General features: G+C 37.2%; 1 protein-coding gene, 1 long non-coding RNA gene and 1 other non-coding gene across 4 annotated transcripts in view; all 3 read left to right on the top strand.

The window, feature by feature from the left end:
- Positions 1–1426: 1426 nt before the first annotated feature.
- LOC115216820 (solute carrier family 12 member 2) overlaps positions 1427–26384 on the top strand; it is a 371203-nt gene continuing 346245 nt past the window's right edge. For both annotated transcript variants that reach the window (XM_036506827.1, XM_029786404.2), the window contains exon 1: positions 1427–2683. In XM_036506827.1, coding sequence (XP_036362720.1) covers positions 2228–2683 — 456 coding nt within the window. In that variant the 5' untranslated portion in view covers positions 1427–2227. The remainder of the gene's footprint in view (positions 2684–26384) is intronic.
- Positions 3424–24596, top strand: LOC118765172. The gene is made up of 3 exons (XR_005001039.1): positions 3424–3466; positions 8031–8034; positions 24458–24596. It is a non-coding gene; the product is annotated as an uncharacterized LOC118765172 (long non-coding RNA).
- Positions 24154–24257, top strand: LOC115216850. The gene has a single exon (XR_003882110.1). It is a non-coding gene; the product is annotated as a U6 spliceosomal RNA (small nuclear RNA).

Here is a 26384-nt window from a genome sequence, read left to right on the forward strand (position 1 = left end):
TGTCTATACGTATAAACAGGCTTTTCTTCAGGTCTGCTATGTACATGAAAGATATGAAGAAATAATATAATTGATGAGAGAAAAGAACGGAACTTAAAACGCACCAGAATAACGAGTATACACATATATATATATATATATATATGTATATATAAAGCTGTTCTTACCTAGGTGTTAAGAGCTAATGAAACTTTATATCAACAAGCACGGAGAAATAAATACAAGGGACTTTCACGATAGCAAGTGAATTTTTTTCTTTGATTCATTCATTACGGCGAGAAGCAAGCTTTTTAGGAAGGAATGAGACACGCCGGTGAAACTTAATTTTGGCTGTCTTCCTTTGAGTGCGTATATATATATATATATATATATATATATATTCACACACATCCCTCAAAACAAAAGCACGGTAAGACGAACCCTCAGCTGAGTTTGTAAGGAAAAACTATATACATATACATCCGCTCTTTAGATACATACATACATACATACATACATACATACATACATACATACATACATACATACATATATTTAAATGTTTTAAAGTATTTTTTAAATCACCAGTTTTTCTTTTCTTTTCCGTGTGAAGATTACAGAGGGAGTAAAAAAAAAAAAACTGTTTGCACTCCTACTTTACGCACCTATTTATTTCTGCTGATTTCTTTATCTTTCTTTGGAACACATTTCAAACCAAGTAATCCGCTAAGTCAGATTTGCACAATAAACACAACAATTCCTTGACTTCTAAACCAGACGTAAACTAACACATTGGCTGATTAACAAACTAATTGATAGCTTCGTCAGTCTATTACTCCCTTTGACGTAGACATAACTGAGACTCATTCGCATCTCTCGTCTCTCATTCTCTCTCTCTCTCTGTAATATCTTTCTATTTCTTTCTCTCCCTCTTGCATCTTTCCTCTATTACTTTCACTTTTCTCTCATTCTCTCTCTTTCTTCTCTCCTTATTTTCCACCGTTTTCTCTCACCTTCGTTCTCACAAATATAATCAGATTTCCTCACACATCTATCATATATCTATCTATCTATCTATCTGTCTGTCTGTCTGTCTGTCTGTCTGTCTGTCTGTCTGTCTGTCTATCTATCTATCTATCTATCTATCTATCTATCTATATCTATCTATCTATCTATCTATCTATATCTATCTATCTATCTATCTATCTATCTATCTATCTATCTATCTATCTATCTATCTATCTATCTATCTATCTATCTATCTATCTATCTATCTATCTATCTATCTATCTTCACCCTACAATATATACATACACACATACTTATACTTGAAATAAAATTAAATAAAAACAATTACATAAACAATTAAAATTTATTGAACTTTTATCTATTATAACTGGTAAAAATAGATAATTTAATACCACAATTATATTTAAAACAACGAAATAAAAAAAACATTAATATAAACTAAATTGCTAATTAAACACACACACACACGCGCGCGCATGTGTATACACACACAATTATGTAGCAAAAGGTACACACATGTAAAGGTAACCTATACACAAAGAAAGTCAATCATATAGATGTATAGTTATCTATCATACGAACAAATACACACATAGATGCAGGCACACTCACACTAACGTAACCACAGGCACGCACGCTACAATACAGACTGAAGCAGCTACATAAACACACCCACGGATAAATACACACCTCAACGGTGACACGAAATCGCGCGCTCAGACACACAGACACAGCTGTACATTGAATGCGGACAGCGCATACACGCACATAATCATTTAATATTCATTTACGCACACACGCACACACGTACACATACTTTCCCCTCGATATACGTACAAAATCGATCAATTTCCATTCAATATAACACGCATACATATATAAACACTTTTTTTTTTCCGCGAACACACAAACACAAACACGCGCACACATATATCGCCATTCATACATACACATATACTGTCATTCACACACGTAAACATCTACCGTCACTCACACACGTATACACATACCGTCATTGATACACGCACACACACATACAGACACATGCACACATAAATATACCGTCATTGACACACAGACACATATAGTTTGTCTTCCCCCCCAAAAAAAAACACATACATACACGCAACTATACATCATCAATACAGACGAACTGAAGCGACCGCATTCACCGTCTTTCTCCGCTAAAATCCTCATAAAAATAATACAGAGGGAAAACATGGCGGACAGCAGAAGCGAAGGCATCGCTCTGGAGGCACCGAAACACGAAAAGAGACCTCGAGACAGTATTCTAGTCCAAGAATCTAAGGACGAACTAACAGATCTACCCAGTGAGGCCAAACGAAACAGCTCGTCCCGTTTTAAAGTGCATCGTGTCTCCATTGCCGAACCGTGCGAAGATGAAGACGATAGCGCTCCTCCACAGCAACACTATCGCTATAGTATTGATAGCGGTAGCGAGAGAATCCTTGACTCGCCACATGGAACCTTTTCTTTCAGTCCATCGGACACTTACAGGACTCATTCGTACGATACGAGTAATCTGAAGACATTTGGAGGTAACACACACGAGGCCATTCCTCACTTGGACCATTATAGGAATCTTTTATCAACTACAGCAGCGTTAAAATCACGCCCGACTCTTCAGGAACTTCATGAAGGTAAACTGCCAACGGTAAGTTAGTCAACCCTACCAACCTCACCAACTTTCATTCACTCGTTTATTTTATATGTAAACATATATTCAATTTCCTGCTCTCTGGACTTCGTTTCTTATTAACACTGTATTCATTCACTGGGCTATAGTTTTGCGTATTCTAATCCAGTCTGAATTGCTTTTGTCCGTGTCTCGATTACCACATATTTGAAAGAGTCAGCCCCTTTAAATGGTGACGTTTATGGCACGGGTTCATCGGAAGAGATGGTCCAGGCATGCCCTTGTCGTATGTTCATACGCCATTTCTGACTGACCAGAAACTCTTTCTTTCTTTTATTTTTACTCTCATACATACTCATATACACGCATAGACAATTATCACTATGTATATATATACCCACGCCGCTTTGTACACGCGCAGACTTCCACATGCGCAATATCAGCAGTTGCCACATACATATAAACACACTTACACCGAATATCTTTCTCTTTTTCTTTCTTTCGCTTTCTTTCATTCACGAATGTGTGTATGTACAGACGTACTTACACATATGAACGTTTGTATATATATATATATATATAATATATATATACAAATTGAGATAGGGGTTGTATGTTTTTATGTTTAACCCTACAGTCTCTTATGTGGTGGTTTAATAAAGTATGTGATTGAGTATTATCTGGTAATTGATATTTGATTTAGATGTATTTCTCCATTTTCTTATCTTGTATATATATATATATATATATATATTATATATATATATATATATATATGTTTTTATGTGTGTAAAATTAAGTGTCCAATAATTAGCGGTCAGTAGTGATAGAAAGTGAACATGATGAAATGCAAGCCTGAAAAACTGACAGGAATTATTTGTGGTAATGATTATTATGGACACACACACACACACACAGAACACACAAACTAGTGTATATATGTGTGTATGTAGGCATAAGACAGTGCAAGGATAGGAATATAAACGCATTATATATATATTAAGGTCGTGCTCCATTATGGCCGCAGTCAAATGATTGAAACAAGTAAAAAAAAGAATAATAAGAATATATATACATATACACACATGGAGAGAAAGAAGGAGAAAGGAGAAAAAAAAGAATCAAATATCTGAAAGATAGAGAGAAAGAAATAGCGAAAGACTAAGCTGTGTTTACATTATTGTGGTAGCGAAGGTTTGTTCACATGAAAAACTGGCATCAGACTTGCCATGTAAATATCACAAGCCCTTCATACACCCACACGTATATTATACACACACACAATCTATATACATATATTTTCAGAAGTTAATTTTTTATGGACAAGAACAAAGATTCCTTTCATATCCACGACTTTCTAAAAGCATTTTATTGAGCTTGAGGAAATGGGGATTTGTGATGTTCATACAGAATTTATACTAGCCATTTTTTTTTTCTGTACAAGAAGTCCCTATTTTATTTATTAGAAGTATCTTCTCTCATAACTATCTAGTGTACCAATTGTAATTACTATCTAAATATATATTTTTAAAAAATCCATTCAGCTTGTTTCCCTGTGTAACAAAATAAATAAATTATCAAGTGTTGGCAAGAAATTATATAATTGTTTCTATTATCTTAAAAAAAAATGTATAAAGCTCAGTAAAATTTCGTTTAATTACACTATGAAAGAAATAGGAATTGTTATTACTTCGTTCTGTCTTCTCAACTTCGATGTTTACCCAGGAAAAAGTTTACATTTAATATATAACTTAGGAGGGGGGGATCATTACGTAAAAGGTTTTAATTCTTTTAATAAGTAATTATGGAAAAATTCATCTAATTGTTATTAGATTAATTTAGCTGTCGTTTTTGACCGCATAGGTGATAATATTGATTACTAACAATTGACATAATGCCACATTTTGCGGGAAGGGCTAGTAAATGAAATCGACCTTGGTTTTTGAGTGAAACTTTATCGCAATTTCTCCCACTCAGTCAGACCATGAAAAGCGAAGTTGATGACCCCGACGGGATTTGAAATCGGAACGAATCCCGCCGAGGTCAACTTTCCGTTCATTCTTCCGGAGTTAAGATTTAACCGACTGTGTACATCACCATCCTGTTCTATAAGACAAGTTGATAAAATTGAATTGTATTAATTACCTTCCGTAAAGCCGAATATTTAAGGAGGAAGACAAAAAAACAAGGAGGAAACGAATATCTCCCCTACTTGAACCAACCAATCGAAACTATATCCGTTATGTATTTTACACGCACTGCACTGCATATATCTATAATGTTATAGGGATGGTTTGTAAATCGTACAGAACCTTGTCTGTGCATGCTTTAAAGCAGGGTGAGTCCCTGCTTTAAAGCAATTTTTGAGCAACACGTCTCTCTCCTCCCCGGCGTCAATTCATTTGTGGTTTGCTTACTAATAAGATTAGGTGGGAAAACCTTGCTTTGTTGTATTATATGTCGCTCACTTAAAAGTACGTACCCAACGAACTTCGTTGAGTCATGACTCGAGATGTTTCAATATCACTTCGATTATACTTCCTGAGTAAAGCATGAGTGTCATGTATTTGACATTTCGCTTGCTTTTTATTTACTGAAAGAGGTTAAAACATATTTTATCGGTGTAAAATACTCAATATGATTCTTCAAGTTTTTTTTTTCTTTTGTCGTGGCGCAAGTATATTAAAGATGATGCAAGGACTGTGTATGTTATGGTTTTTGGAGAAAAAGCTAACGAAAACAAGACAAAAAATCATAATTAACTAAAGTAATGTTGAGATTCATTAAACAAACTATCTCCTGCATTGCTTTTAATTTATACTCCTTTTTAAAATAGGAATGAATACACGTTGGGCGTCTTTCTCACTGGGGACATTAGAAAAACAAATAGAAACTTGAAAGGTGACACTGAGAAATTTACGCCGCTAAAATATGTTTTAGACACGCAAGGTCTTTATATATATATATCTTTTTCCCACGGAGTCTTCTTTGTTGTTTTTTGTTTATCCCACTCCTGTTTTCCATAACATTTCCGGAACCATCCTTGAATGATTATAATTATTAAATTGTCCATGCTTCTTTTCGGTTACATCGATATCATTTTGTTATCGACAAAACCCTCGCTTATATCACCACCACCACCACCACAACCACCACCATTATGTAGCCAACGTCCGAAAATTAAATGATTTCTTGTTCTCGTTTTATTGTGTTGCTGATTAATTAAACAGCTTTGGCTTGCTGAGTTAATAAAAGCAGAACTGAATTACTTCATTCCAAAAACATTGCTACTGTTTTCAAAACACCCACATCTCATCAACACAGCCGACACTTCATTCTGCTTTCTTACTCTCTCTGTTTTTCACTGCGACTCAATTAGTCACTCTTTCTCTCTCCCCCACTCTCTCACACTTTCTCTTCTGCAATTCTTATCAGTCTTTCTAATTTCTCTCCTTCTCTATTAGTCACCGTCTCTTTTTATGTCTGTCTCTCTTTAATTCCTCTGTCTCTCTATTTTCTTTTTTCCTGTTAGCCACGTCGTTTCTCTCTTTTCCTCCTTTTCTGTCCACTTTTATTCCTCCCAGTCTCTCTATTATTTTGTCTCTCACTATCTATCTCTTATTCATTACAGTATCTTTATTTTTCTCTCCCCCTCTGTTAGTCCTTTATATCTTTCTCTACCCATCTTTCTGCTCTCTAACATCTCACAGTCTTTCTGTATTTCTCACTCCCTTTCACCTCTGTTAGTCACATTTTTCTCTTTATATCTCAATTTTTCTTTCCTCAAATTCCCCCCTCTCTCTCTGCCTGCTTTCTTTGGCATTCACAAATTGTATTCCCTCGTATCCCCTCTTTCATTCCCCTCGATTCTCTCTTTGCCCAGCTTTTCCCTTATTCATCTGTCAGGCATTATATCTCTCTCGTTTTTATCTCTTTCACCGCTTGTCTATCTATCCCCTCCTTTTAAACTCCATGACTTTCACTTTTACTGTTGGCTTTTCATACCGCTTCTCCCTCTTCCCTTATCCAGGGGCTTATGATTAATGCTTACTTATATAATAATAATCACAAGGCAACAGATTAACAAGAGGAAAGGGAATAAAATCATGTACTTTCATGTCTGCTCGTGCGTTATTTACGTAAGTTTATACGTAGACTGACTGACTTAACAATACTACAATCAACGAATCGAAGCTAGTCACCGGTATTTTAACTTTCATTCATGTGGTATTCCTACTGGTAAATTTAATACATCTATTGTTACTGTTTTAACCGTAGATCATCTCTGATACATCAGACCCTCAAAAGGTGTTCCAGCTAAGAACATAACAGTTTTTATTCCGAAACAATGTCAAGATTACGATATCGTCTCTCTCTCTTTCTCTCTCGCTTTTCCTTTTTTTTTTTTTTTTAGACGATAAGATGTGATCGACTGCTATTTTTAACTGGTTAAGTGACCGCATAGCGGCTTCCTCGTTGTTTTAATTGTTGCTGCCTGGTCCCAGGACAGCTCTCATCTACCAGACCTATAATCAAGAGCGTTCCAACCGTGACCATTCTGTCTTATTTAGTATAGCTTATATGAAACTACATTCTCCCAATGCATTCACTCTTTTACTGGGGCTACGGCTGTGGTGTGGCTGCGGCTGTGCTGGGGCACCGCCTCGAAGGTGTTTTAGTCGATATGATTCTACCTCTGTACTCATCTTAAGCCTGCTACTTATTCTGTCGGTTCTCTTTGTCGATCAGCTGAGTTACAGGGGGTATAAATAAACCAACACCAAGTGGTATGAAACGCACAAACACGAAGTCACATACATACATACATACGTACATCCATCCATACATACACACGTATTATATACGACTGGCTTCCATACAGTTTCCGTTAAATAAATTTACTTGCAGGCCCCTATTTTTTTACAAGACAGTTGAGTGTTATTTGGTTGCTATCGTTTGCAAACCGAGGGGCCGCATAGAGAGAAAGAGAGAAGGGATGCAGTGGAGTGGGGCCCGCTCCGTCGTTGGTTCCTGACAAACATCTGTTACACAAACTTTACCATTGCTTGTATAGTCTACTCCGGCTAAATCTGTGTGTGTGGCGTACAAAGGAATATGTACTATTAATAATGTAAGAATTTAGCCTTGCTATTGTAGTATTTAAGCAATCAGTATTTGGAATACTTGGCTAAAAGCATTATCTCAGTTGACCAAACAACCCAATACGAGATTTATCGAAGTGTGCGCGTGTTTATTTGTTTATCTGCGTAAGCCTTATGTAGATATTAGCACCATATCTTGTCGAAAACACCGGTTTTCATCGGTTCAACGAACTTATGCAACGTCCAACCTAATTACTTCTTAGAGGAGTGATCGCTTGGGAATCCTAGGTGCTTGTAAGCATCACCTTGAGTTTATGAATGCGTGTTGCTTAGTGGTTATGTACTCCTCTCATGATTATAATGTCGTTAGTTCGATTCTTGCATCAGGCGGGGCATCGTGTCTTTGAGCAAGGCAGTTTAGATGTTGGGGGTAAAGAATACGCACACCACCCGTTTTCAGCGTAAAACCCCTAATACAAAATCTTAACCCTAACCCTAAACACCGGGTGTGCGTATTCTTTACCTTCGCCGTTTAGTTAATACTGACACGGAGTGGGGGGGAGGGCACTTTGGAAACTTCGGAGCTTGTAAGCATTACCTTGAGTTTGTGAAGGTACATAGTCTAGCGGATAGGTACTCTGCTCACGATCTTAAGGTTAAGGGTTCAGTTCCTGGATCGGGTAGCTCTTCATTTCACATTGCTCCAGTCCACTTAGCTGCATATGAGTACCAAACCAGCTGTCGCATTCTGTATATAAATACCTATTTCTTTACTACCCACAAGGGGCTAAACACAGAGAGAACAAACAAGGACAGGCACACGGATTAAGTCGATTACATCGACCCCAGTGCGTAACCGGTACTTAATTTATCGATCCCGAAAGGATAAAAGGCAAAGTCGACCTCGGCGGAATTTGAACTCAGAACGTAACGGCAGACGAAATACCGCAAAGCATTTCGCCCGGCGTGCTAACGATTCTGCCAGCTCGCCGCCTTATCTGTATATAAATACCTATTTCTTTATTACCCACAAGGGGCTAAACATAGAGGGGACAAACAAGGACAGACAAACGGGTTAAGTCGATTATATCGACCCCAGTGCGTAACTGGTACTTATTTTATCGACCCTGAAAGGATGAAAGGCAAAGTCGACCTCGGCGGAATTTGAACTCACAACGTAACGACAGACGAAATACCTATTTCTTTATTACCCACAAGGGGCTAAACATAGAGGGGACAAACATGGACAGACATAGGTATTAAGTCGATTATATCGACCCCAGTGCTTAACTGGTACTTAATTTATCGACCCCGAAAGGATGAAAGGCAAAGTCGACCTCGGCGGAATTTGAACTCAGAACGTAACGGCAGACGAAATACCGCAAAGCATTTCGCCCGGCGTGCTAACGATTCTGCCAGCTCGTCGCCTTTTATTCTGTCTATAAATACCATCCAGCTGTCACGTTCTGCAATGTTTCGCTGAGTCCAAGGGTAATGAGATCCGAGAGGGTAATATGTCTCTACACCCGACTACACGGACACCTGAAGCAATTAGCGAGAATATGATACGTGTTACCATGCCATGTGTGCTTACGAGTAACAACTGCCTGTACTGTACTTACGTGTGTTGCAACAAGATATATGTTTGTGTTGGTGTTATTGTTGTTTAACCCCAGGTCAGTCCTGATCGAGCTGACTCATGATCAAAGACATTCTTGCGGTTACCACCCTGTCTCTTTCCTATGTTCAGGTAACACAGAATTACGTGATTTGAAGGGAAATTGGTGTCTATTTGTAGCATGAGGAGGAATCCACTTTGTGGTTTCCACGTTTATAGCCAAATGTGCGTTGTTGTTTAGCATTGTGTTGATCCGCCCTGACTGAACACACTTGTAACGAAAGATTGGGATCATTCCGTGATCAACCCTTCTTTCTCTATGTGAGGAATTTTACTACATTGTTCAATGTACCCTTCATTTTAGAAGTAGCGTGTGGGTTGTGGGAAATGTAATTGCAATGTAGGATAAAATACATTCTAGTCATGACCATCCCGTCTACTTAGGCCTATCTAGGATTACTTTATACAATGTAACTTCTCCCACATTTTTTAAAGAGGAGTGCGAAATTTGAGTGCAGTTTGTTTGCTATTTTTAGCAGGACTATGGAGGCTCATTCGTCGGCCCTATATATATATAATGTTGTATACTCAGGCTTATCTAGAATTACCTCATGTAAGGTGCCCTCCTCTGCTTTCTCTTCAAACAGTAGACTGTAATTTGAAAGCGATTTGTTTGCTATATTTAGCAGGTCGATTGACCATTTACAGACTCGCTCATCAGCTGTTATAATGTTAAGATGTGTGTGCAGTTAGTATTACAGATTACTTGCTCTTTTCAAGGGATATATTAAGCAATAACGAAGGGATCTCTCTCTTCTTTCTTTCTCCAGATATTTTCATTGACTCCCGTTTCACTTTTCACTATGTTCATCTTTCATTTCTCCATTCACGTTTTCCCCCTATACTCACGTTTCATTCGCTGCTCATTCTTGCTAATTACGATATCACCAACCGTCTTAACCGAATTCTAGTGATTATATTTAATAAAGTTGCTTTTAGTTTTTACCAGTTTGTTTCGTATATAACCGATCTTAATGATGTAATCGATACATTCAAATAATTAAAAACAAAATCGTTTGTCGTGACTAACTGAAAATACCAGTGATAAATGTTATTGGTATGTAATAAATAAATGCGTGTGCGTGTGTGTGATACAAGCAGTGTCCATTCATTATTCTAGGGAAACCCGTTTGGATATGGGGAAGTATTACCTTACTTGGAAACACAGTAAGGCAGTAAGGGCATCCGACTTCAGAAAATCTGCCTCAATGAACTTCGTACTACATAAAAAAGTGGACGTTAAGAGATGATTATAGTAACGTATATAGTATAAATACACATTTGTATATAGATATACATTTATACACACACGTATGCGTATTTATATACATACACACACACATATATAAATATACACACTGTGCCGGTGGCACGTAAAAAGCACCCACTACACTCACGGAGTGATTGGCGTTAGGAAGGGCATCCAGCCGTAGAAACATTGTCAGATCAGACTGGGCCTGGTGCAGCCTTCTGGCTCCCCAGACCCCAGTTGAACCGTCCAACCCATGCTAGCATGGAAGGCGGACGCTAAACGATGATGATGATGATGATGATGACACATACATTTATATATGATTCATGCATACTGTCTGTCTGTCTGTCTCTTTCTCTCTCTCACACACACACATACATACATACTCATTCTCTGGTGGTGAATAAAATTTTGGCTGGATTGAATAAAAGCCTAAGAGTCCATGGGGTTTGGCTACTGAAATTTTTGCTAAATCCCTTTATAACAGAACAGCAAAAATCTGTGGATCATGCTGAAGTTGAAGCAGAAAGCAAAAATTTAGATAACTTCCTTAAAGATTATTGAAATGACTTAGAGTCTTGAGGCCTAATTATATCCACATTCTTTATGTTCAAACTGGTCAAATCTGGCTTCTTGCACCTACCCTACAATGTCATTAAAAATAAACAATTGCGTTATCACAATCTCAAAGTTACAAGACAATATATGATTAATTCAAAACAATGTGAATGCTACAAAAAAAAAAGAATTGGTTTAAAAAAACTGGTTTAAAAAAAATAATAAGCGTATATAATATAGGTACAGGAGTGGCTGTGTGGTAAGTATCTTGCTTACAAACCACATGGTTCCGGGTTCAGTCCCACTGCATGGCACCTTGGGCAAGTGTCTTCTACTATAGCCTTGTGAGTGGATTTGGTAGATGGAAACTGAAAGAAGCCTGTCCTATATATGTATATGTGTATATATATCACGTGATCATGTGACTGACCAGACCATCAGATGTTGTTACACATCGCTGGTCACAATGCGTTCGCATTGTTTTAGTCTTCAAATGATGCCACCCCGCTGGCTAAGCGAGCAGGCCATGTGTATATATATATATATATATATATATGTGTGTGTGTGTGTGTGTGTGTGTGTGTGTGTGTGTGTATATGTTTGTGTGTCTGTGTTTGTCCCCCCCACATCGCTTGACAACCGATGCTGGTGTGTTTACGTCCCCGTAACTTAGCGGTTCGGCAAAGAGAACGATAGAATAAGTACTAGGCTTCAAAAGAATAAGTCCCGGGGTCGATTTGCTCGACTAAAGGTGGTGCTCCAGCATGGCCACAATCAAATGACTGAAACAGTTAAAAGAGTAAAAGAGTAAAGCTGTAAATTTATTGCAAGTTTTGTGCAACTGTTGAGTCCATTTTCCTAGCGTTTCCAAGTTTAAATCTCGGTTTAAACCATATGCATTACTTCCTAAGTAAACAGAAAAATCTCTTTGATCACAGTGTCTGGAAATTTCTTGTTCAAACTCACAACCTATATATCCTTACATGTGATCTCCATGACTGCCAAACCTATCTCTCTGATTAAAAAGAAATACAAACTTTAAAGGTGTGTTTGTATCTGTAGTAGACAAACTCTTTCTCAAGTAAATTATATTAATTGTATAGCACTTAAACAGGCCATGTTCAACCTGAATGTTCTGCTGTTTTATCTTCAAAGTGGCCAGACCAACCTCTCACGACTACCATGCAATGTCCTTCTAAAAAATACACTCACATCATTGGAATCTTGAAGCTGTAAGATAATTTATGGTTACTCTTTTACTTGTTTCAGTCATTTGACTGCAGCCATGCTGGAGCACCACCTTTAGTTGAGCAAATTGACCTCAGGACTTATTCTCTTTTAAGCCTGGTATTTATTCTATCGGTTACTTTTTGCCGAACCACTAAGTTACGGGGACGTAAACACACCAGCATCGGTCGTCAAACGATGTTGGGGAGGGGAACAAACACAGACACACAAACATATACACACACATACATATATATATATATATATATATAATATATATATATATATATATAGGATGGGCTTCTTTCAGTTTCCATCTACCAAATCCACTCGCAAGGCTTTGGTTGGCCCGAGGCTATAATAGAAGACAGTTGCTCAAGGTGTCATGCAGTGGGATTGAACCCGGAACCATGTGGTTGGTAAGCAAGCTACTTAACACACAGCCACTCCTGCACTTATATTAATTCAAAATGATGGGAATAAATGAACGTTACATTTGATAGAGTTATCTGAATGCTAAAGAAATTGGATAATAGGTGCATGTGAGGCTGTGTGGTAACAAGTTTGCTTCCCAATCACATGGTTCTGGGTTCAGTCCCACTGTGTGGCATGTTGGATGAGTGTCTTCTACAATAGCCTCAGGCTGACCAAAGCCATGTGATTGGATTTAGTAGATCGAATCTGAAGCCTTTTTTATATATATGTGTGTGTGTGTGTCCATCACCACCTATTTCTTTATTACCCACAAGGGGCTAAACATAGAGGGGACAAACAAGGACAGACATAGGTATTAAGTCGATTACATCGACCCCAGTGCGTAACTGGTACTTAATTTATCGACCCTGAAAGGATGAAAGGTAAAGTCGACCTCGGTGGAATTTGTCCATCACCACCACTTCACAAATGGTGTTGATGTGTTTATATCCCTGTAACTTAGCGGTTTGGCAAAAGAGACTGATAGAATAAATATCAGGGTTTAAAAACGAAAAAATAATTACTGGGATTGATTCATTTGACTAAAAACTCTTTTACGGTAATGTTCCAGCATGGCTGCAGTCTAATAACTGAAGCAAGTAAAAAGTAGAAGATAAAAAGATTAATACAAAAAAATTGAAAAAAACCGAAAAGAAACCAAAACTGCTGCAAGACATCCCAAGCTATGCGCAGCAGTTGAGCCTATTTTGATAGCTTTTTCCAAGTTTGTATATGATGAAAACTGAATTTAACTACATGCATTAATTCTTAAACAAATGAGAAAAAAATCTCAGAATGTGGTGATTTGTGGTACAAAATCACAAACCTATAACCTAGTTAATATGATCTTCGTATTTTTTAATAACCCATTTAACTCATTGAAAAGTAATTCATGCATTAAATGTGCATTTGTACATGTATGTATGTGTGTGTGTGTGTGTTTGCACGCGTTTGTGTGTTTGTGTATGTGTGTGTGTGTGTGTATGTGTGTGTGTGTTTGTGTGTGTGTGTGATTATTCAAATTTTATTTCAAGATTACTTGCCAGTAGAGAAAGAGAAGGGTTTGTAACATAGATCCTAAAGCTCCTTCATTTGAATTTCAACATCAACAACAAGTAAAAATAATACATTTCTAAATCCCTCAGAGAGATTTATACAGTAGTAACATGGATAAAGTGGTGGTATGTTGTCAACAACTTAATTGTGACACTTCCATGAAAAGGAATAATACTACTGCTATTTAACCCTTGGACGCACCGCTTCCTGTCAGCCTTGACATATTTCCTGTGTTCTGCTAGTCCAGACTGATGACGAGCAATGACTCAGAAACTAGTCACAGGATGCTGGCTTTGATAGGTGGATGTGCTTATCTCCCCCTCTGTAAACATAAGGACACAGGAAATGTGTCAAGGCTGACAGGAAGCAGTGCTTCCTAGGGCTAAATAGTAGTAGTCTTGTTCCCTTTCATGGGACTGTCACATTAAGTTGACAACATACCATCAACGCCAAGGTATTTTCATTTGTTTGTATGTATGTATGTATGTATGTATGTATGTATGTATGTATGTATGTGTGTGTGTGTGTGTATTGTATGTATGTATGCATGTATGTATGCATGCAGATTTGTATGTTTTGTTTTATGTGTGTATTCTCATGCATATAGTTGCATATCTAGACATGCTCATATGTATTTAAATGATAAACTTCTGGAAACTCTTACAGATTTTTACAGTTCCAGTGATGAACTGGATCTGTGGTCTTTAAATTACCTTCTCCTTTCTGGTTTTGAGAAGCCTAATTTCTCAAGATTGGCATTTAGGCAGTGTGTTACATACCCCAGGGCCCCAATAATTACAGGTATAAACCTGAACTTGTAATCTGGATAGGGTAAATGCAAATTTCTCAGTAGTTCAGCATAGGTGTTCCCTTTTTCACTGATCTTCAGCTTTAGGTTAACATCTGCTGGGCAGCTAATTTCCACAACTATGAACCGTTTCTCTTCTCTATCCCAAATCATTACATCAGGTCTGTTGTGCTTACATTTTATTGAGGTCTTCACTGGTACATTCCACCAGTATACCTTTGTGTGTTTGTATGTATGTATGTATGTATGTATGTATATATATATATGTATATATATATGTATGTATGTATGATGTACATATGTATGTCTGTGCAAGACCCTGCCTCAGTAAAGCTGGACTCATGAGTCATCTTCGTAGTCATAAAACGAGACAGATGAGTGACAACCTGGCCACTGGTGGTGGTGTAACACACCATACTAATCATATCTGTCGGGCATGTGGAAGAGAGTGTAATTCGGCAGGAGGACTTAAACGACATGCAAAGGTACATGAAGCCCAGTTACAACTACAGCCGGCTATTACCAGTAAAGGTTTTAGTTGCCAATTTTGTACAAGACATTGTAGATCTTTAGTTGGGCTAAAAAGTCACATTCGATCACGGCACCAGTAACAGTTAAGCTTCGTGCTAACATATGTATGTACCTACATATATGAGTGGATTTGGTAGATGGAAACTGGAAGCAGTATATCATGTATGTATGTACACACATGACATGCTTCTTTCAGTTTCCCTCTGCCAAATCCACTCACAAGGCCTTAATTGGCCTACACCTATAGTAGAGGATCCTTGCCCAAGCACAAGGTACTGGGCAGTGAGATTGAACCCGAAACCACATGATTTGGAAGTAAGGTTCATAATCACCCAGCTATGCTAACTTATTTCATTCTCCTATAGGCACAAGGCTTGAAATTTTTGAGGAAATAGATTAGTTTGATTACATTAATTCCTGACCCCAGTACACAACATGTACCTATTTTATTGACACCGAAATGATGAAAAGCAAAGTTAATCTTAGAATTTTAACTCAGAACACCATACCTAGTTGGTGAGCATATTCCTTGATGAAAGGCTGTCTAGGGTATATGGTTTCAAAATTCACTTTAAAACCATATACCTAATGAATAGCAATCATGGGGTTCCAAATGTGATCTTATTATGCAGCATCTTGGTTTGTGTCTTCTATCAGGGCCTTAGGAATGATATTGAGAAGACAGAAACAGTGAGACTGTTTGTTGGATGGACTGCAGTTGTTCTTAGGAGGCAGAGCTACTTAATCTGTTACTCTCATTAAAAGTCTTCTAAAGATACCCAAGTCATTGGGTATCTTTATCTTTTACTTACTTCAATCACTGGACTGTGGCCAAGCCAAGGTACCTATTTCTTTACTACCCACAAGGGGCTACACACAGAGGAGACAAACAAGGACAAACAGATTAAATCGATTATATCAACCCCAGTGCGTAACTGGTACTTATTTAATTGACCCTGAAAGGATGAAAGGCAAAGTCGACCTCAGCGGAACTTGAACTCAGAACGTAGCAGTAGACGAAATACTGCTAAGTATTTCCCCTGGCGTGCTAACGATTCTGCCAGCTCGCCACCTTGAAGAGTTTTAGTCAAACACATCATCCCCAATACTTGCTTCTTTTTTTAAAGTTTGGTATTTATTGGTCTTTTTGGTGAATTTCTAACTTATGGGGACATAAACAAACCAGCACTAGTTGCAAGTGGTAGGAGGAGACAAGCACTGGCACAAAAGCACACACCCACACACTCACATACTCACACACACACACACACACACATATTCACACACAGATACACATGTATATACATATTTGTATATATATATATAATATATATATATATGTATATCTACTCCAGAGTCTTTAACTCTTATTTCTAGCAATGTAGGTGCTACCCTGCACCCTCAGTCACAATTAGTGACAATTGAATTTTTTCCTTTTTGGTTTTATATTGCATATAGCTACCTTCATTATTTTATGTATATATATATGTATATATAGAATTAAGAGACAGAACATCCATCAAAGTAATTCAATTAATAGTGAAAGATATTATCTATAATAAAATATATATTTAAATATATTATTAATATTGTACTAAAAATCACTATACTAAATAATACACATTAAAATGACAACACGCATTTCGTAACGATATATTCAAATCAACAATATCAAAATCGATAAACTCAAAAATTAATATTAATTCGCGTGTTGTCGTTTTGATGTGTATTATTTAGTATAGTAATTTTTCATACAATATTAATAATATATTTAATTTTATATTTTATTATAGATGATATCTTTCACTATTAATTGAATTACTTAGATGGAGGTTCTGTCTCTTAATTCTATATACACACACATATATATATATATATATATATCGTGAAATTTGATTTACTATTACTAAATTGAGTTTGTTTTCCCCTGTTGCCTTGGAATTTTATATTCCTTACTATTAATAATAAAAATAAAAATAATAATAATAATAATAATAATAATAGATGCAGTACCAGGCAGTGGCTCTCATGGCTTCTGATCTTAACTGATTGGAAGTGTTATCATGTACATTGTTTTGTCTTGGTATAAAAGATGGGCTATAGCAAATATTCTGCTCAATACCACAGATTTGCTTGTCAGTTGTTTGACCGTAACCAGTTGAGCATGTCCCTTAGTGGCTGACGATATGTGCATCTCTGATCACGAGCAGAAGTAGTGGGGGAGCATCATAGCCATGTGTTGAGAGGGATTCTTTGGGGTTTTGAATAATTCACCTCTGGAAACATGAGTGGTTCTTTCAACATCCTTAAACAACCCTTATTCAGGGACCGTTTGAGTGGGATGGGCTACTCAACCTGAAGAAAATTTTAACTGGGCCCCACCTGCAAGGTCATGTGCTGTTTATCTTGATATGAGATCACCATGTCGCGCACATATGGTTGTGATGCATGTGCCTGGTGTACCTTTATCAGACGGGTAGTCATGATGGGTATATTGGGCTTCGTATATTTTACCCCAGTGTCACTTTGATGGCATGAACTGCTCTCTCACTCAATAATAATAATAATAATAATAATAATAATAATAATAATAATGAAAGGATGGGCTACAGCAAATATTCTGCTCAATACCACCGATTTGCTTGTCACTTGTTTGACCTTAACCAGTTGAGCATGTCCCTTAGTGGCTGATATATGTGCATCTCTGATCACAAGCAGTAGTGGGGGAGCATCATAGCCATGTGTTGAGAGGGATTCTTTGGGGTTTGAATAATTCACCTCTGGTCACTTAAACCCATGCTCCATACTTCTGAACCTTTCCCATCGAGTGAAGATGCTTCTCTATAGCAGTGTGGGAGCATTCTATTTCCTCTGCCAGTTCCCTTGTCGTTTGACGAGAATGTTCATGCAAAAGTTGGTTTAATTGCTCTTCATCAGCCTCAACTGGACAGCCAGAAGGAGGTGTGTCTTTGAGGTCAAAATTTTTGAACTTGGCATACCAATCATGAGTGGTTCTTTCATCTATGACACCCTCTCTATACACAGCACAAATGTCACAAGCAGCTTTTGCGGTCTTAGAACCTTGATTAAAAGCCAAAAGAAGGAGATTTTAAAAAGGCTTGTGTTTCTTAACTTGGCGTTTCATTTTAATGATCTGAAAATAAACAATAATTAACTAAAATTAACTAGGAAAAAAACAAAATAGATTCCAAAGTGATTTAAAAATAGAATTCTTGAAAAAAATAGATTCCAAAATTTAAAAACGCATTAAATTCCAAAATTTAAAAAAAACAGCGGGAACTTAGTTTGCCAACCCAATATATATATATAGATATACACACACACATACACGGCGATTTTTTTCCTTTGTCTTCCCTTCTCTGGATCTTACCTTCTCCTATGTTTCCGACGAAGAGCTCCGCTCGAAACATTAAACTCTCCTTCTTTCCTTCTTTCCTGAGCGTCCAATAATACTATATTTGTTCCACGTCCTCACGTTGTTGTGTTTTTTTGTGCTTTCATGTTTGGATTAAGTATATATATATATATATATCTATATATATATATATATATACAGACACACACATACACACACATGCACATACACACACATGTATGTGTGTATGTATATATATATAAATATGACAGGCTTCCATATAGTTTCGATCTACTAAATTCCCTCACAAGGCATTGGTCAACATGGGACCAACAGTAGAAGAGACTTGCCCAAGGTTGCTGCACAGTGGGACTGAACCGCAAAACCACACGATTGCAATGCGAGGTTCTTAGCCACACAGCTGTGCTTACTGAAGACATGCAGCATGACTGAAACTCGGACGCTTGTGGTGGTGATGTGAACGTCTTTAACCATTTGACATATAACTATTCAGCCACACTGCGTATAATAAAACTAAAATTACCCCGGATTAAAAAGAGTAGGTCAAATTAAGAAAAGTATTATAGAAAGTCTGTCTGTTTGTTGTAAGCTTGTTTGCGCTAGTTAATTAGCAACGACAATTATATATAATTTGGCTAGGTGCCTGTTTATAGCTCGTCACAGATGGAATGCTGCTCTCATTGTATCCACTGCGGAAGGTAACAGAAAATAGACATACCTGGATTGTAATGATTAATAATAGTGTCTCATTTACATACGCAGCATAATTGCTATGTGTGCAGATGTTGGCTGTGTGGTTAAGAAACTTGTTTTCCGACCATGTGGTCTCGGGGTCAACCCCATTGCATATCATCTTGGGCAAATGTCTTCTATTATAGTCTCAGCTCAAGTGAAGCCTTGCTAGTGGATTTGGTAGATGGAAAGCGAAAGAAGTCCATCATATATGTGTGTGTGTGTGTGTGTGTATATATAAAAATTGTTGCTTCAAATTGGAGAATAGAATATTATAATGATATATTGTTATACATCATCATCATTTAATGTTCGTGTTCAATGTATCACAAGAGCCGGCCAGGTCAAACACTGCACCAGACTTCTGTAACTGTTTTGGCATACATATATATATATATATACATATATATGTATGTATATATATATATATATATATATATATATATATATATAATATATATATATATAAATATATAAAAGTAGATAAATGGAACAACTATGCACCAATGTTTACTGGAAAATAGCAATCGTAATAAATAGGACGCCATTGTATAGCTTCACTGCGTATATACACGCGTGTGTGCAACAAACATGAAAAAATTTGTCTTACCGCTAGGAAGAACATCTGATAAATGGACAACCTAGAATTGGATAATGCAGGACCGGTTTCTGACTCTTCAAATACGTTTGGCAATATAAATTTGATTAGTCTTCATCAGCTGCATATACCGGGACAAGATTTCAAATGTTGCCACATCAATACCAGTATACTCGTCTGAACGCCAAAACGTTAACATTCATACATACATACCTACGTACGTACGTACGTACGTTGTATGTATGTATGTATGTATGTATGTATGTATGTATGTATGTATGTATGTGCGTGTGTATGTGTGAACGTACAGCCTAGTTGTTAGGGTATCACACTCATGGTTGTTAATTAGTGGGTTCAGTTCACAAACTGAGTGGCGCACTGCGCTCTGTAGTTAAGCACTTCATTTAATGTTGCTTCAATCTTTGGGACACAAACAACATGTTTTCATTACTACACAAGTGGTGACAATGCAAAGGTGTGCTCTGATTAACATACACATTCACATACATACACCTCATGCACATGCACGTACATACACACTTTTGTAGAGACACATTATACAACACATACATACCAGGGACATGCTGCCTAGGTGGTCGAGGTAGTCATTGCTTACCTTGAATAAAATAAATCGATAGCAACATATATATACTCTTTTACTCTTTTACTTGTTTCAGTCATTTGACTGCGGCCATGCTGGAGCAGCACCTTTTAGTCGAGTAAATCGACCCCAGGACTTATTCTTTGTAAGCCTAGTACTTATTCTATTAGTCTCTTTTGCTGAACAGCTAAGTTTTGGGGGGCGTAAACACACCACCATCAGTTGTCAAGCAATGGTGGGGGGACAAACACGGACACACAAACATATACAAGCATACATATATATACATATATACGACGGGCTTCTTCCAGTTTCCATCTGCCAGATCCACTCACAAGGCTTTGGTCGGCTCAAGGCTATAGTAGAAGACACTTGCCCAAGGTGCCATGCAGTAGGAATGAACCCGGAACCATGTGATTGGTAAGCAAGCAACTTACCACATAGCCACTCCTGTGCCTGTCCACACAGCCACACCGGTGCCTTTATATATATATATATATATATATATATATATATATATATATATATATATATGCATGTATATATGTATGTGTGTATATGTTTGCGTGTCTGTGTTTGTCCTCCCAACATCGCTTGACAACTGATGCTGGTGTGTTTGCGTCCCCATAACTTAGCAGTTCAGCAAAAGAGGCCAAGAGAATAAGTACTAGGCTTACAAAGAATAAGTTCTAGGGTTGATTTGCTCTACTAAATGTGGTGCTCCAGCATGGCCGCAGTCAAATGACTGAAACAAGTAAAAGAAATAAAAGAGAAAAGTATATATATGTGTGTGTGTGTGTGTGTATATATATATATATATACATGTATGTATGAGAAGTGCACATAAAGTCAAATAGTCAAGATAGACCTGAGAGAATCAGTTGGAATGCCTTTGATCAAGGATTCACTCGCCTGGAACCAAACTAAACCATAAAAAGTTTATTAAAATTTGCAAACAATATTTGCCAAAAATCACTGCTACTTTCTGTGTTATTATTCCTATCTGAAAGCCAACAGTTGATTATCATCATCATCATCATCATCATCATTGTTTAATGTCCACCTTCCATGCTGGCATGCGTTCACAGTTTGACAGGAGCCGGCCAGGCAGGAGTCTGCACCAGACTTCTATGTCGGGTTTTTGTGGCTGGGTGCCCCTTCCTAACACCAACCACCCAGCAGAACATATAACAATATACATTGTTAAAAACAGAGTTATAATAATATAAATATACAGCACACCTTGAGTATATGATTTCATATTTCATTCCTGGGGTCGATAAAATAAGTATCAGTTGAGTACTGGGGTCCATGTAATCAGCTCTCCCCTCCCCCAAATTTCAGGCCTTGTGCCTGTAGTAGAAAGGATTATTATTATTATTAAATTAGTAGGAGTGGCTGTGTGGTAAGTAGCTTGCTTACGAACCACATAGTCCCGGGTTCAGTCCCACTGCGTGGTACCTTCAACTATAGCCTCAGGCTGACCAAAGCCTTGAATGGATTTGGTAGACAGAAACTGGAAGAAGCCCATCGTATATATGTATATATATGTATGTATGTTTGTGTATCTGTGTTTGTACCCCCACCATCACTTGACAACTGATGCTGGTGTGGTGTGGTTACGAACCCCGTAACTTAGCAGTTTGGCAAAAGAGCCCAATAGAATAAGTAATAGGCTTACAAAGAATAAGTCTTGGGATTGATTTGCTTGACTAAAGGCAGTGCTCCAGCATGGCCACAGTCAGATGACTGAAACAAGTAAAAGGAGTAAAAAAAGAGTAAATATTTATTTATTTAATCATTTTATTTTATCATTTCATTATATATAACCTCCTCCACACTTTATGTCTGTCTTTGTATTGTCCCCCTCATCCGTCACCCTGCTAGCAAGTAAATGAAATTGTTGTTATTATTATTATTAACAAGGCAATGAGCTGGCAGAATCATTAACATGCCAAGCAAAATGCTTGGTGACGCTTCATCCATGTTTTATGTTCTGAATTCAAATTCCACTGTGGCTGATTTTGCCTTACATCCTTTCGGGCATTGATAAAATAAGTACCAGTTGAACCCTAAGGCGGCAAGCTGGCAGAATCGTTAGCACGCCGGGCGAAATGCGTAGCCGTATTTTGTCTGCTGTTACGTTCTGAGGTCAAATTCCACCGAGGTCGACTTTGCCTTTCATCCTTTCGGGGTCGATTAAATAAGTACCAGTTACGCACTGGGGTCGATATAATCAACTTAATCCGTTTGTCTGTCCTTGTTTGTCCCCTCCATGTTTAGCCCCTTGTGGGCAATAGGGAAATAATAATCAACTTATCCCCTCGATGGCCAGGCACAGAATACTGGAAATGAACATCATCACTTATATGACAGTGATGTCTGTTTATAACCAATATGTACTGCCAAGACAAGGGTATACACACTCACACACACACAAACGTGAAAATACTTGTCCAAGGTGCATAAGTGTGGCATATATAGTATATGAATTGGCACATAAAAAGCACCAGTGCGGGTGGCACGTAAAAAGCACCCACTACACTCACGGAGTGGTTGGCGTTAGGAAGGGCATCCAGCCGTAGAAACACTGCCAGATTTGACTGGGCCTGATGAAGCCTTCTGGCTTCACAGACCCCAGTAGAACCGTCCAACCCATGCTAGCATGGAAAACGGACGCTAAATGATGATGATGATGATGATATAGTGGCTTTATGAATGAAATCTGAATTCATGATTTCATGGCATTGTTATTCACCTTTTGACATGACACAAATATATTTAAGTCACTCTAACTCTGCGTACATTGACTTAATACTTGTCTTTTCACCATTTGATTTTAAATGCTAGGTATCCACACCCATCTGCATTATTCTTATATTATAAATCTTTCAGTTCATTGATTTTATTCAAGTTATCTCCCTTGTTTATTTTTCTTTTTGTTTGAGACCTTGAATGGCTTAAAAGGGAGTTGTCTTTTTTTTTTGTTATCTACTGTTAGCATGAGTAATGTCAAATTTTTTTCCATTTTTATATTACACGTGTGACCCACTGTTGCCGAGTTTCTCAGTTTTATTTTTGTGACTTCATAGACTGATAGACTTAATCAACTCACCCTTGTTCTATGATATAAATTCCATATTTTAAAGTGAGTTAAATCAAAGTCTTCCATCAGAACTTCATGGTAATTTATGTTTCAAACTCTAATTTAATAACAAACAACTAAGTTATTTCAGTAAAGTTTTTCTGATGTGGCTGAGTGGTAAGAAGCTTGCTTCTCAACTTCATGGTTCAGAGTTCAGTCCCACTGTGTGGTACCTTGGTCAGGTGGCTTATACTATAGCCTCGAACCAACCAAAGCCTTGTGAGTAGATGAATGGATTTGGTAGACAGAAACTGAAAGAAACTTGCTGTATATATATATATATATATATATATGTATGTATATGTGTATGTATATGCATATGTATGTGTGTGTGAATGGCAATACATATACTAAAATTGGAGCGATACAGAAAAGATTAGCATGGCCCCTGCGCAAGGATGACACACAAATTTGTGGAGCATTCCATATTTTGTTAGGTGCAAGAGTGTGGTAAGTAGCTTGCTTACCAGCCACATGGTCCTAGGTTGAGTCCCACTGCATGGCACCTGGGGCAAGTGTCTTTTACTATAGCCTTGGGCCGACCAGAGCCTTGTGAGTGGATTTGGTAGATGGAAACTGAAATAAGCCTATCGTATATATGTATGTATATATAAAAAATATATATATATAAAGTAAAGGAATTTGGCAAGAGTAAATTTCGCTTGTTTATCAAAAACATGTTTCTTTGAGTTTTTTTAATGACGAGTTGGGCCTGCTTGGTGATTAATATTTAACAGTTGCGGTATTATAACTGTACTAAGGTAGCATAAAATATATATGTAGCATATATAAGGTAGCGTAATATATATACATATATGTATGTATATGTATATATTTGTGTGTCTGTGTTTGTCTCCCCACGGTCGCTTGACAACCTATGTTGGTGTGTTTACTTAGCGGTTCAGTGAAAGAGCCGATAGAATAAGTACTAGGCTTACAAAGAATAAGTCCTGGGGTTGATTTGTTTGAGTAAAGGTGCTCCAGCATGGCCTCTCACAACTGCCCCACAATGTCATTCTATAAATAAACAATCACATCATTGAAAACTCAACCCCATGAGATAACGCATGATTAATTTGAAACAAGGCCAAATCCAGCCTCTGACACCCACCCTACAATATCATTCTAAAAATAAACAATCACATCATTGAAATCTCAAAGATATGAGATAATGCATGATTGATTCAAAATAATTAAATGAATGGCTGTGTGGTAAGTAGCTTGCTTACCAACCACATGGTTCTGGGTTCAGTCCCATTGAGTGGCACCTTGGACAAGTGTCTTCTACTATAGCCTCGGGCCAACCAAAGCCTTGTGAGTGGATTTGGTAGACGGAAACTGAAAGAAGCCCGTCGTATATATATATATATATATACATATATATATATAAGTATGTGTGTATATATGTTTGTGTGTTTGTCCCCCCAACATCGCTTACCAATCGATGCTTGTGTGTTTATGTCCCCATAGCTTAGCGGTTTGGCAAAAGAGACCGATAGAATAAGTACTAGGCTTACAAAGAATAAGTCCTGGGGTTGATTTGCTCGACAAAAGGTGGTGCTCCAGCATGGCCGCAGTCAAATGACTGAAGCAAGTAAAAGAGTAAAAGAGTATTACACTTGATTGAGTAATCTGAATTTTAAAAGACTAAACATGAATTTCAGTTCCTGATTAAGTAGTGTCCACATAAAAGTTGACCCTATTAAATTCAGCCTTAGAAAATGGTCTGAAAAGCTTGAATCTTTACTCAAGTATATTCTGTTATTCTTTTATTCTTTTTTAATTGTTTCAGTCACTTGATTGCAGCCATGCTGGAGCTCTGCCCTAAAGGGGTTTTTAGTCAAAGAAATTGATCCCCAGTACTTATTCTTTGTAAGCATAGTTCTTATTCTAGTGGTCTCTTTTGCTGAACTGCTAAGTTATGGGGATATAAACACACCAATATTGGTTGTCAAGTAATGGTCGGGGAGGGGGGTGACAAACACAGACACAAAGACACACATAAATATATATGTACATATATATATATATAATGAACCTTTACATAAATAAATAACGTGAAATACACGAAGGGACGAACAAAAAGACAAACGGGTCATTCAAAGCCTTCATTCTTCAGTCAGAAACTGATCCCTCATCGCAGATACATATATATATATATATATATATATATATATATATATATATATACATATATATACATATATATATATATACATATATATATATATATACACATGTATATATAATCATTTTATGTCTCTCTATATGTATATCATCTATATATATATATATATAATATATATATATATATATATATACATGTGTATATATGTATATATATATACATATATATCATTTTATAAATAAACACACACACACGCACATACAGACACACACACAAAGTGTTAATTGATGGTCATGGTTTTCTTGAAGTCAGTTGACTGATCAGAATATAAGAAGTAAATCCGTGTGTGTGTGTGTGTGTGTGTGTGTGTGTGTGTGTGTGTGTGTGTGTGTGTGTGTGTGTGTGTGTGTGTGTAAGAATTCAGTACTGTGT

The sequence above is a fragment of the Octopus sinensis genome, linkage group LG10 (assembly GCF_006345805.1).
Source record: "Octopus sinensis linkage group LG10, ASM634580v1, whole genome shotgun sequence".
NCBI lineage: Eukaryota > Metazoa > Mollusca > Cephalopoda > Octopoda > Octopodidae > Octopus > Octopus sinensis.